This window comes from Folsomia candida, unplaced genomic scaffold (assembly GCF_002217175.1).
Source record: "Folsomia candida strain VU population unplaced genomic scaffold, ASM221717v1 Fcan01_Sc002, whole genome shotgun sequence".
NCBI lineage: Eukaryota > Metazoa > Arthropoda > Collembola > Entomobryomorpha > Isotomidae > Folsomia > Folsomia candida.
The window spans coordinates 9,779,614-9,791,853 of NW_019091194.1; the positions used below are offsets into that span (position 1 = coordinate 9,779,614).

Below are 12,240 nucleotides of genomic sequence, written 5' to 3' on the forward strand. Positions count from 1 at the left end.
GAAAGGTGCGTTTTACTTGAGACATTAGACAAATGCATAAGCAGGGCTGACAAAAGGATTCACTATGCGATAAGTTATCCAATTAACAAATTCCCCATTATCCTGGTGGTGGTGTACATGCATAAGCGTGTGGAAGAATAAGACCCACACTTCTTGGTAATGTCAAGCCATTTGATATATTCCATGAGAGTCATGCCTGGAATGGAAATTAAGTTCCTCTCTCCAATACTCCTTTCGCCTGGATGTCTCAATTCTCAAGTACTGAGTCCGTATATTTGGTATATTAGTTAGTATATACCAAAATACATACGAATTTGCTTTACTTTTACCAAGAAATCTTGTCAGTCTTCCCAGCACGGACAAAAATTGTATTACGTATCAGAGCGAATAAGCTATCCCAATTCACAAAAAGTTGTCACACAATCCTTCTGGCTGATGGTTATTCTTATGTAGCTGAAGGTTTGTGTAGTTAGCTGGTAGAGTTCTACTCCTTTTCATCACAACCTATAATTTCCGGCAGAGTGATGAAAGATTTGGGAAGCTGGGGAAAGTCAGGAAAGTTGACACTCTGTAATAATGCTGCTCGTTATGTGAGAAAAGACCCGGATCGCCATTATTTACTTCATTTCAATCCAAATGTTGTTCACGGGACTGGATAAACCATTTTCTTTTCAAAAATGCTTAATCAGCAAAAAATGAATGTCGAATAGTGCCGAAAAGTGAAGAAAGTCTCTGCAACATTTATTTTTTGTACTGCGCTGGAGTACAAGCTAGCTCAGGGATGAAACCTAACATAATACTCCAGAACTGAATGGTTATGGAGTCACGCTTCAAATTTTTAATACTATCATTACTTAAAAATCTAACAATCGACCCCTGAAGTGCTTCACAAATCATTTTAAATATTTAACAACGAATATTTTTTCATGCTTAATTTGCATGTACTTACATGCCTCATTTTACTTGAGTATGCCTAATAATGAAGCTATGCAATATTGCTACGGAGGGACTCGTGTTCAGGTCTTCACACCAATAGGACATCCCTTAAGGCTACTCATTATACCGATCTTAACCTCTAGTGTGTTATATACATATGTGTACCTAGTTATGCTAATATAAACTTAAATATTTACAAACATAACAATGTCAAAAGTCATAAAATCGAGAAATTTTGTTGAACAATCTACAAATAAGTTAGTGGCACCAGAAATAAACAATTATTGAATGAGATTTCGACCATGAAGTCCACATTGAAGAAAGTTTGAGACGAACAAAGCACGCTTTTATTACTGAGGAGTACTGAGCACCATCTCCGTTTTGAGCTTTCAGACTTCGCCTTCGTATGTCAAACGTAGCACAGATGTTGCCACCAATCCTCATGAAATTCACTTGCTTGTCTCAATTTAAGCAGGAGGGTTGCATGCAATTTTTGCATTGAGACAGGATCATTATTAATATGTCATAGTTTTGATATAGCGAAATGATGCAGATTTTCCAGTTACTGGTAGCATCACAGATTAATTGCTTCCTTAAACCGTTTGAATTCGATGTGGTATTCAGGAAATCTGTACATCAATGACAAAACCGAAGGTTAATTTAATGTTGCGGATGGACCTTATCCTTATCAATTGCTGATAACCGAGTCATTTGAGTCTCAAACTCCCAGAGAGCTATCATATGTAAGATAAGAGGGATTTTATTGAATGACTAAAACAATGAGTTTGGTCGCAGTGAGAACAGACATACAGAATACGATCAAAGTTTTACTCCAGGTTATTCACACACACTTCCTGATCATTTTATTACATCACCAGCAACATCACTTATTTTGATGTTTCATATAAACAGAAGGGAATGCACACCTCCCTTTTCATACCGCTCCTTTCACTTTAATGTCTACATTGTAATTCAAACAATACATTATAAACACATCATTTCAAAGTGTTGAATAAATAATATCGGAGTATTCTACTTAAACATGGTGTCTGACGGCGAAGACCATTGTTCGGAGGACACTAAATTTATTCGCCGGCCAACGAAACCTGGTGGACGCTTACCACGACCACGCAGTGCCTCTCAAATAATTTCAAATCCTAAATTAGTTAAGAGTTTACAAAATCTTGACATTGCGCCTCGTTTGGGTTTAATTAGGCCTGCGTCTTGTGTCAACATTCGTGTTGAAGATTCAGGCAGACGGTTCCAGGAAGAGTTTGAGTTACAGAAAAGTCAACAAAGTGGTGGTGGAAGTTTAGTTCGTGGCGTGTGTCAGAAATACTTGGGAATTATTTTGGCACTTTTTGCCAGTCTTGTGTTCTCCCTGTCGTCAATTATTGTCAAGGCCATTTCTGAGAACTACCATCCTTACACTCTTTCTCTTTGGACATTTCAAGGGTTATTTCTCCCGTCCTTCGTTGTTCTCTTGTTTCAATGTGGCTTCGGGAAGAATCCCGTCTGCCACCGGATATTGCCTCTCAGAGCAAAAGGAAACTTTTTGAACTTTTCCTTGGTTGTGGTAAGACTACTTTAACTTCAAACCTCCCCTGGGACGAAAGGTTGTTTCGTTTCATTAGTGGGATATTTTGGACATTAAGTGACGCCTTTCATTGGCTACATTTCATTTTAAACATTCGTACATTTTGTTACCTGATAATATAAGTAGTTTCATGCAATAAAGTAGTTTATGTACCATGTAAATGTACATATATACACATACTGCACGTATGGATCTACATACATACGTACATTCATATTGACTAACAATGCATAAAAGTCAATCGAAACATTGGTCAATAGCGACCAGGATTATTGATTTTCGTTTGCTTTGATTGTGATAGAACTATAATACTGACTTTGAACCAATGATTCAGTTCAATGATTTGTTAAACCACGGCCGAATTCTTAAAATTGCAGTTTCGAGCTTTTTGCGGAGCTGGTGGGACCGTCCTCAAGGTATACTCTTTGCAGTATATGACCGCTGCAGATTCAACAGTGATTGCTTTTAGCTCACCCGTGTTTGTGGTTATCGTCGCGTGGATGTGTTTGGATGAAAAATGTGGCGTCGTTCCAATCGTTACTGCTGTTGCTGTGCTCGTCGGTGTCGGAATTATTACGAGACCACCATGGATTACCGGAGAAAAGGAATTCGACACAAAGCTGTTGGCGAGTACAATAAAATATTTTGCATTTATAAATTTTTTTTTTCTGTTCAATCCCCAATTCTCCAACCTCAATAATATTATGTATAAATTCATATGTAGATCGGTTGTTCACTGGCGACTGGCTGTATGCTTCTCAGTGTTTTTACCGTCGTCATTCTACGATACATTCGCGACGTTCATTATGCTGTTATAGCATTTTTCTATGGATTAATTGGGACAATGGTCAGTTTAGGACTGTGTGTGTGGGAAGATGAACTGAAAGCTCCAGAAACTATTCAACATTGGTTTTACGCCGTCGGAGTAGCGTTCTTGACATTTGTCGGGCAAAATGCCCTCACCCTCGCTCTCCAATACGAACAAGCCGGTCCAATCTCTTTGATCCGGCCTTCCGAGATTTTATTTATTTTCGTTTGGCAATTCCTCTTTCTCAACAAAATTGCTGACTGGCCTAGGTAAGTCCTAACCTGGTTTATTCTTGTCTGAAATCGATTCATTCTCAGATCCCACCACTAACAACTAAGTACATATTCCTCGTTCGTGACTGTATTAACGCACGAGGAGTTTGGGCAAATATGTATTGTTATTGGATATTTGCGATTATTCTGTAAAATTGAATTCTGTAAATTCCTTTGGGGCTTTGGGGTTTATTGTATCTTGTCGGAATTCAAGCGTTTGAATTTAATAATCAATTACAGTTTGGTTGGAGCCTTGATCGTATTCATGGGAGTGCTGACAATCACGGCAAGAAAGTGGATTTCCACGCTGCCCAAAGCGAACCATTTCCGCAAATCATGTGGTGTTTTACTAATATGAATTAATGAACTGTATTAAATTTTGTATAATGTGACATCAATGCAATAAATGCTATTTTACATACATTTTAACCAGCTTAAGTTTACCTGCTATTAGCATACACATGTAATTATCCTTGATTATAAATTTGAATTAAATCGTTCGGCTATACTACAGGACTACTGAAGCCATACATATTTCGATTACCAAGAGTCATGCAACCCTGGAATTAAAAATCTCCCTCTGCAAAGCACAATAATTTCATGTCGGCCTGTTTATGCTGGGCAATTGTATAGCTGTATATATTTAGCGTTATGTGTGTGTAAGGTAAATGGAAAGTTGAAGCTAAATAAACTGAGTAATTTCTATACAAGTTTTATTGCAGAAAGATTTCCTGGCCCATCAAAATTAAATTACTGTACTTGATTTTTATGTAACTGCAATTAATGGAATCTAAACGGCACATTTACTTGATTTGCATATATACAGCGAAAGACCCATTTGTCCTTCCAGTTTATATACAACTTCCATGATTTCATTTTTTGGGTAAGTTTCTTAAAAGAAGGAAAAATTTCATTTTTGAAGTACTCAAAGGAATATGCGGATCTGCGTATGTATTTTCATTCATCTATTTGGGTACCGTTTGAGTGATTGCAAATTAATTAGGGAAATAAACTATGCTGGTGAGATATTAAATTTGAATACTTTGCTAAATGTGTAACTTGCACAGTGCAAGTCTGCATAAAGTATGTACCATTTTAATTAATTGTTGATATTGCAGAATTAGATCTGCATCCTATTGAAATTGATTTGGAATGGGTTCAGGAAACCCGCGACCATTTCCGTATTAAGTTAGAGGATGTCAAACAATTCGTTAAAAATTGCACCAGGCTGCCCATCAATGCATTTCCGGAGGATTTGTTCACGGAAGATGAGCGTAGAAGTGGATGGATAATGATTCATATATTTCTGGTTCTATACGTATTTCTCGGATTTGCAATTGTTTGCGGGGATTACTTTGTCCCGGCTGTGGAGCTAATGAGTGCAGGTTTTATACTTATTTTATACTTAAGTATTCTACCCTGAACTAATTATTTAGTAAATATTAACTATGTATACATGGATTAATTAATTATGTGGAGTATTTTAGAGCTCCACTTGGAGAGAGATATTGCTGGAGCAACGTTGATGGGAATTGCAACGTCGTCTCCTGAACTCTTTACCAACGTCATTGGGGTCTTTGTAATGCGTGGTGATATTGGCGTTGGAACAATTGTAGGAAGTGCCGTATTCAACCATTTGGCAATTTGTTCTTGCATTGGATTGGGGACTAGACATGTAATACATAGCAATTTACACTGATAACAAAAGCTGGTTGGAACAACACTTCGCCAACCAATTTTTTGAAGACCAAAACTATTCTCAACGATTGTCATCATTTATTAATTTCTGTTTTTGTACAGCATGCGAGTGAAAGAAAACCGGATAACGATTGCTGTTTTTTTATATGTTTAGGTGGTCAATCTAGATTGGTGGCCTATATCACGAGACGTTATTTTCTATTCGGTTTCTGTCCTTGCTTTACTCCTTGTTCTTTGGGATGAGCGAATTTACTGGTATGAAGCCACATCTCTGCTTTTCATTTATGCGGTATACATTTATGGTGAGACCATTGCTAGAAGAAATAGAAGTGTTTACTCTGTAAATATGTAATCGTGATAACTATTTACCGCCAGGAATGCTAAATGATGAGAAGCTCCAGATATCCCTTGAGAACATTCCGTGGATTCACGCTTTCTCGAGAAGAAACCGTAGACATCGACAATACAGCGTTGGTGGTAATGAAGTTGCTAAAGAAGAAGACGCACAAAGCAACGGCAATTTATCATCATCTCGAACCGCAATTTTCATGATTCCTCATTGCATGACAGGACCCCGAAACATGGAAAATGGTACATCAGGTAATTTAGCAGGTACTGAATTGATACAATGTATTAGACATTCTCTTGCATTATTTACAAGAAAGCTTAACATTCATATGCAAACAAGTAAATGGAAATAATATGAACACAGAATAATGAATCTGCTTAGTAATTTAATAATTTTTAAAATTTGACATGTGCATTTAAAGCACAAGCATCCCTTTAAGTCGGCTTAATTGAGATTATATACACAATACATAATTGAGGTTGACAGCATGAAACATTTGACGTGAATTTGGCCCTCCATTGTAGGAGAGCAAGGACACTTACATTCTCCATTTAACCCGATGCCGAGCAGGGAAAGTGGGTCCTGGAACATGGTCAAGTGGGGTCTCAGTTGGCCCATTCGATTCCTGCTTTCACTCACAATTCCAGATTGCAGATCTCCCAAACTCAGCCATTTGTACCCTGTTACTTTTGTTTCTTCGACTTTGTGGATTGCTGCACTGTCTTATGTTGCCTCGTGGATGATGACTGTTGTGGGTATGCAAATTACCAATCATGTGTATGTACGTGATATATATGACTTAATAGATATTTAGATAAATTCAAAGCTTGCTAAATACAACTAGGTCATACGCTCATGATTCCTGACACTGTTTTCGGAGTTTCAGGTAGAAGGTCGTTTTTTTATTCTGCTCTAATGAATTATCTGAATCTGAATCTAATTGAATCTAATAAACCAGTGATTGCTGCGGGTACTTCCGTGCCTGAGGCAGTGTCATCAGTTTTTGTGGCGAGAAGAGGTGGGCGAGCTTGTCATGCACTATTTCATAATTAGTTGTTTTTGAATGCCCTGACATGGTTCCCGACCTCGAAGTTAGGGGCTAAACATTTTCATTTGCAAAGGTTTTGGGACGATGGCCGTAAGCAATGCGGTCGGATCTAACACCTTCAACATACTCGTGTGTTTGGGACTTCCGTGGCTGATTAGATGTATAGTTAACGCCAACTCTGAAAACAACTACGCAGAGATCGGGTCTCGAGCATTGCAGTATTCTACGATGATGTTGATCTTATCGATCGCTCTGATGCATGGAATAATTTTGTGGAATGGGTTTTGCATCAACAAAAGGATTGCCGCGTCTGCATTGGGACTCTACATTGCATTCTTAACTTTTGATTCCTTGATAGAGTTGAACATGTTTTTTAATATTAACCTGCCTTTATGCAACTGAATTACTAAAATAAAGCAGTACTCTAATAAAGTCACTTTGGAGGTTCATATTTTAAAATTTATTACGTCTAATGACATTGAAAATAAAATGGATTTGAACAATCTGCATAATTCATTTGCTTTCACACAGTACACACACCCAACACGCCGGTGCTTAACTTTGGTACATCTTATTCATGCTGATTCAGATAGACACACATTTTGGCATAATATCAGTTTACTTAATATCATTTTGGTCGGTCAAGGAAGGATGGCTTCTTGGAAATTCTTTTTGGTATCTTTGAATATTTTTTTACCGAGTCAATGGTGTCAACCGAAGTGGTCCAAACCTGTTACATTAATGTTGTCTAACATGATTGATAAATTCTTAAGAAATTTTTAAGGGATGAACAGGAATACATATGTCAGGGAAACATGGACGAAAACACGGTGAAGCACATGCAGGAACCTGCATACATACAGATACATACTTATCACAAGTTGTACATACTTTAACAAATATGCTAATTCTACGCAACCTCATTCAATAGATATGTAGCTTAAAATATATATGTCGACACTCAACAATAATGAACCATGGATTTTACACCTATTTGAATACGTGGGATGCTATATACACAAATACAATAAAGACTACGCAGACTACTTAGCATACACCAAAGCATTCAACCCAGTGTGTGATGCAACATTCATAAATTGACGTCAAACATAACAAACATAAATTAGACAGGAATGAATTTAGCACATAGACAGGTACTCATTGTTAAAAGTACAACATGGGATATAAATTAGGATTTCTACCGATTATTCTGTTTCCTACTTGATTCCCGTAGTTCACCACGGTTTTCCCTGCGCCAATCATTTTCTTAAAGATTCCACTTTCCTGCACAGGGTCCATGCCCAGCAATAAGGGTTCAGGCACTAAAGTTTCCAAAATTATTTCAATTTTATTTGCCTTCTGCACCATATCCCTCTAAATCTCTCTTGAGAATGTGTGGAATGTGCTTTCCCTACAAGGCGTTTATTTGATGAACCTCGATGCACATTCTCAGTGGGAGATAAACTGATCCTCAAAATTAAAGCACTCACTCTTCATGAAATCCAGGATGAGACTGTTGATGTAGTTGGGCATTTCTTGAGGAAGAAAGTGCCCACCACCCTCGACTATTTTGAGAGTAAAATTCTCCACGTATTCGGAAGACTTGCAAATCATCTCCAGACTACAATAAGGGTCCGCATTTCCAACAATGAACCTACAATTTACAAACAAATATGCGCATGTTAGTAGTTGCAAAGTTTCGTTTCCATCAAAAATCAGAGTGATGTGAAGAAATGAAACATGGCCATACAATGTGGGCACCGATGTTTTCTTTAGAGACCGATTCTTGCCAAGAAATTTTCTTTTTAGAAGCGTCCGAACGTAGTTCATTGGGCCGACCCAGTCCTCTGTACGTACGTAAATATATTGAAATCATATAGAAATGAGTGGGTTCGATGATTTATTACTCATACAAAAATAGTAATCAGTGCATATTGCGCATCATACAGGAAGATTCGAACATTTGAAGGAAACTCACCAATGCGAGAGAAAGTGTACTTGAAGGCTTCCACATCCTGTTCAGTTAGGTTTCCTCTCTTGCTGTTTAACATCCGGGTAAACATTTTGTCAAAAATTACCAAATCCTGCTTCATTTCTTCTCTTTCCGGGAAGTATGGTAGTTGGCAAAAATAGTACCAACTGAAATTTTAGAAAACAAGACCAAATACATTTTTATATCATTATGTATTCATCACAAACTCAAGTTTTAAGTATCTGGAATGAAACGCTTAAACCTAAGATCGCATTAGATGACATTAAGCTTACCCTAGTTTAATAAATATGCTATTGCTTTTACACAAGCTTCAAATTAAATTCTATATTCAACTTTACAGCTTGTATGTCACAGTTGACAGTGCGATTGAACTAAATAAGAAAACGTGGCATACGTGTACGCACGGTCTGTATAGACGATGACTCGTGTATGAAAAATTTGATTAAATCTGCAGCCTTCGGGCTCTCATCTTGTCTTTCTAGGAAAGCACGTAAATAGTATCCATCCAATCAGTTGGATCAAAGAGACCATGCTCAACCTTATTTTTGGAAAGACGGTTAGCAAGTAAATAAGAAAAGAAGCTTCGCATCCTGTAGCATTGTTCCCTTTGAAAGACGTATAAATCTTATGTGATCGTATTGGATACTTCCGAATAATGTTACTCAATTCCAACATGACAAAGAATTACGGAACAGGATCATCAAGAGACCTTTGTGAACTGTGGCTTCCACTTTTTACTAAAATTTGATATTGTTAAATGCGTCGTAATGATAAGCCCACCTTGCATTGGAGACCCGTTTGAGAGACAGTTCTTGAAGAAAAGAGTATGGATGGGCACTCGCAATTGAGACGAAATTCTGAAATTAGGGTCTTAAATTCTTCATTTGAAATTAAAATAATATATATAATGAAAATCTCACCTCTACGACATCAGGGAATTTATTGACAAAAAACCAGCCCAGGAGACCGCCCATCCCGTGAGTTACTATTGAACATTTCTTTCGTCCTTTTCCAGACAATGAAAAACACATCCATTAAAAAGCCGTCAAAGATGAACATGTATGCATGTATTTATAAATTCGTTTTTAATCATGGCTGGAAGTGAACCGTGTTATGCATACAAGGAGAAAGTGCATACGTATACTTATAAATGGGGAAAACTTTGTGTGAATGTTTATATGCATACCAATTGCAGTGAGAAAATCGTACATTTCAGTCACTAGAAGCGGAATGTCATATTCTGATCTTGCAGAAGGCTTGTCTGTGTCTCCAAACCCCTTCATATCGATCGCTACCACCCAGTAGTAGGAGGACAAATTGCGAAGCTGGAAACGCCAACTGTACCAAAACTCTGGAATTTTATTCGAAGCTCTTTACATTTAACGTACATAGAAATACAATGTGTGAATAAATGGTGTATCACCTGGATATCCATGAATGAGCAAGAGCAGCCTGTTGTTTCTATCGCCTTTCTCCACGTAGTGGAACTTGTACCGCTATCAAACACAATACAAAGAGTTAGTCACGCATCACACAATAAAATCCTGCAATGAAATCCGTACTAGGCGGACGAATTAGTTCCGCAAATCTCATACATTAAAAGTACGTAGATTTCTTGACGATGACAAATTAATTCGCAAAGTGATATTATAATTACACATGCGATAAATAATACAAAGAAGATAAAATTAGCAATTCACAACTTACTGATAATTTTGCGTACTGATGAGTTCCGAAATCATCGTTGGAAAGGCACCTTGGGGGAACTGCTATCGTTTTGCTCAAACGATATCTATCCGGATGTAAGATGAGATTTATGAGGTGTAAAAATAAATACTGAATACTGTACATTGCCGATAAAAAGTAAAATGTCAAAGTATCCAGACATGTTGTCATTTTTGAAAATAAAAAAATTGTGGTTTCTCTTTATATGAAATTTGAACTTTAATTTTAAAGTTATTTAGAACACGGTCTAATGACTACTGATCCAAGTCACAATTAATTAATCAAGTTCACATTCACATGATCCAGTAAGATTTCAGATGTTTGACTTTAGAACATGAATCATGGCGTGGCTACGTGGTGGTTAAGTTGAACTATACACATCACACTTACTGTGCTTGCAGTACCTACCACACGTTTAAAGAAATGACTAATACGCTTGAGATTATCTTAGCACTTTGGATTTCGATATTAAATTTTGTATATTTATTTTTGACCATGCAATATGTCAGAGTCCAACAACAACAGTCCACTTTTCTCCATATCCTATTCAGGGTCAAGCTACAAGTTTAGAACACGTTGTTAATGTTGATGAACCTTGCCCCGTAAATTGAATCACGACACAATGACAAATATTTGTGAGGTAAAGTCTCCGCTGTGTTTCCAGAAGCTTTACAAAAATAAAAGTAAAAATCGTAAACGCTTTGTCACTTGTTGGTTTTAATATATGTATGCGTATTTTTCCTAACTAATTGAGTTGACATCAGTGAATTATATTTTATAATTGAGCAATAATTAGGGGACACTGGATCATTCAGATTAATTTATAAGACCAGTAGTGTTACATTTGATGTATACACACATGCATAATTACAAATACGTATATAAATGAGATGTATATTTAGCGTACAACTTTGCATATTAAAATAATGAGGTGACATTTCATAGTTGATATACTGAGCGATAAAGACCACTCGCTCCTGTAAAATATATATGCTGGGTGGAAATGTGCAGCATTACTGCATATCCATACACATATGAACCCTTGATAAGTATGAACTTTGGTTGTTCAACAGATTAAGTAATCTAATCGTCGTCCGTCCACTCTCTCACTGGGACACGAAAGTTTGGATGATACGTGATAGCTTATCACTTTCACGCAGTGCATGCTCCACAGATTTAGAGTAACATTGACATTTCTGGCAAAACTCGTAAATAAATTATTACATAAAAATATAAATTTAAAAGCTCAATGCCTCATCTACCAGGCATACATTTTATTAGATCAACCTTTACTACATCCGTATGTATTCGATTAAGCAGGAAGAACACTTACTAGAAATTTATGACGTTACCAAATCAGAAAGTCCTATAAAGTTTGTCAAAGAATGATAGGTTGGGAATTTTCTTATGTATACTAGTGTACAATTACATAAGTGTACATTGTAATAGGGTTACATAAGTGAATAATAATTTGTTGCTTTCGTTATTACGTTCGAAAGGGTAAATTTTTAGATATTATGACTCCAGAAATTTCACACATGGGGATTTGAAATGATGATGTCAATAGAGTTGTATATGTACATAAATAGAAGACCTTAAAATTCTGTAAATTACCGGAAATGTTTATTTGAACACATAATTTGTTTTGTACAAATCGAGTTTATCCGTATTTGCGGAATATACTTTCATTTTGTTTTGAGAACCACAAAAGGACCACAATGTTATAATCTCAGTTATAAAAGGAACCAAACCACAACCAACCACAAAGAATAATAGAATTGTCGCTATTGGAAAACTTTCATTAATACAGAGTG

The 12,240-nt window shown here is 36.7% G+C and overlaps 3 protein-coding genes across 4 annotated transcripts; 2 read left to right on the forward strand and 1 right to left on the reverse strand.

Annotated features, from left to right (window-relative positions):
* Positions 1-1,730: 1,730 nt before the first annotated feature.
* On the forward strand, positions 1,731-4,042 carry LOC110844430 (solute carrier family 35 member G1). The gene is made up of 4 exons (XM_022090631.2): positions 1,731-2,512; positions 2,911-3,159; positions 3,258-3,610; positions 3,854-4,042. Exons 1-4 carry the CDS (start codon positions 1,979-1,981, stop codon positions 3,969-3,971), a joined length of 1,254 nt encoding a protein of 417 aa, XP_021946323.1. The 5' UTR covers positions 1,731-1,978; the 3' UTR covers positions 3,972-4,042.
* A 954-nt stretch (positions 4,043-4,996) lies between these two features.
* LOC110843389 (sodium/potassium/calcium exchanger 4) lies at positions 4,997-7,144 on the forward strand. The gene is made up of 7 exons (XM_035847630.1): positions 4,997-5,288; positions 5,466-5,613; positions 5,687-5,923; positions 6,185-6,415; positions 6,505-6,546; positions 6,619-6,678; positions 6,782-7,144. The coding sequence occupies exons 1-7, from the start codon at positions 5,085-5,087 to the stop codon at positions 7,108-7,110; spliced, it is 1,251 nt and encodes a 416-aa protein (XP_035703523.1). The 5' UTR covers positions 4,997-5,084; the 3' UTR covers positions 7,111-7,144.
* Position 7,145: 1 nt separating this feature from the next.
* LOC110843750 (epoxide hydrolase 4) lies at positions 7,146-11,280 on the reverse strand. 2 transcript variants are annotated; one of them, XM_022089779.2, is made up of 10 exons: positions 10,409-11,280; positions 10,125-10,197; positions 9,888-10,052; positions 9,622-9,707; positions 9,482-9,558; positions 8,687-8,847; positions 8,459-8,555; positions 8,199-8,362; positions 7,930-8,030; positions 7,146-7,438 (listed from the first exon to the last, which is right to left on the reverse strand). In XM_022089779.2, exons 1-10 carry the CDS (start codon positions 10,595-10,597, stop codon positions 7,337-7,339), a joined length of 1,215 nt encoding a protein of 404 aa, XP_021945471.1. In that variant the 5' UTR covers positions 10,598-11,280; the 3' UTR covers positions 7,146-7,336. The 2 variants fall into 2 exon arrangements, with proteins under 2 accessions (XP_021945471.1, XP_021945472.1); XM_022089780.2 differs by having other exon boundaries at positions 7,911-8,030; positions 10,409-11,277.
* Between the last annotated feature and the right edge of the window lie 960 nt (positions 11,281-12,240).

Bases quoted from the DNA above. Each gene is read 5' to 3' on its own strand.
- LOC110844430 (XM_022090631.2), top strand. From the start codon at position 1,979: ATGGTGTCTGACGGCGAAGACCATTGTTCGGAGGACACTAAATTTATT. The intron at 2,513-2,910 runs GTAAGACTACTT...TTAAAATTGCAG, and splicing joins TGAACTTTTCCTTGGTTGTG to TTTCGAGCTTTTTGCGGAGC. The intron at 3,611-3,853 runs GTAAGTCCTAAC...AATCAATTACAG, and splicing joins AAAATTGCTGACTGGCCTAG to TTTGGTTGGAGCCTTGATCG.
- LOC110843750 (XM_022089779.2), bottom strand. From the start codon at position 10,597: ATGACAACATGTCTGGATACTTTGACATTTTACTTTTTATCGGCAATG. The intron at 8,556-8,686 runs GTGAGTTTCCTT...ACGTACGTACAG, and splicing joins GTACACTTTCTCTCGCATTG to AGGACTGGGTCGGCCCAATG. The intron at 8,363-8,458 runs GTATGGCCATGT...TGTAAATTGTAG, and splicing joins AAAACATCGGTGCCCACATT to GTTCATTGTTGGAAATGCGG.
- LOC110843389 (XM_035847630.1), top strand. From the start codon at position 5,085: ATGTGGAGTATTTTAGAGCTCCACTTGGAGAGAGATATTGCTGGAGCA. The intron at 5,924-6,184 runs GTACTGAATTGA...CCTCCATTGTAG, and splicing joins TACATCAGGTAATTTAGCAG to GAGAGCAAGGACACTTACAT. The intron at 6,416-6,504 runs GTATGCAAATTA...AAATACAACTAG, and splicing joins GTGGATGATGACTGTTGTGG to GTCATACGCTCATGATTCCT.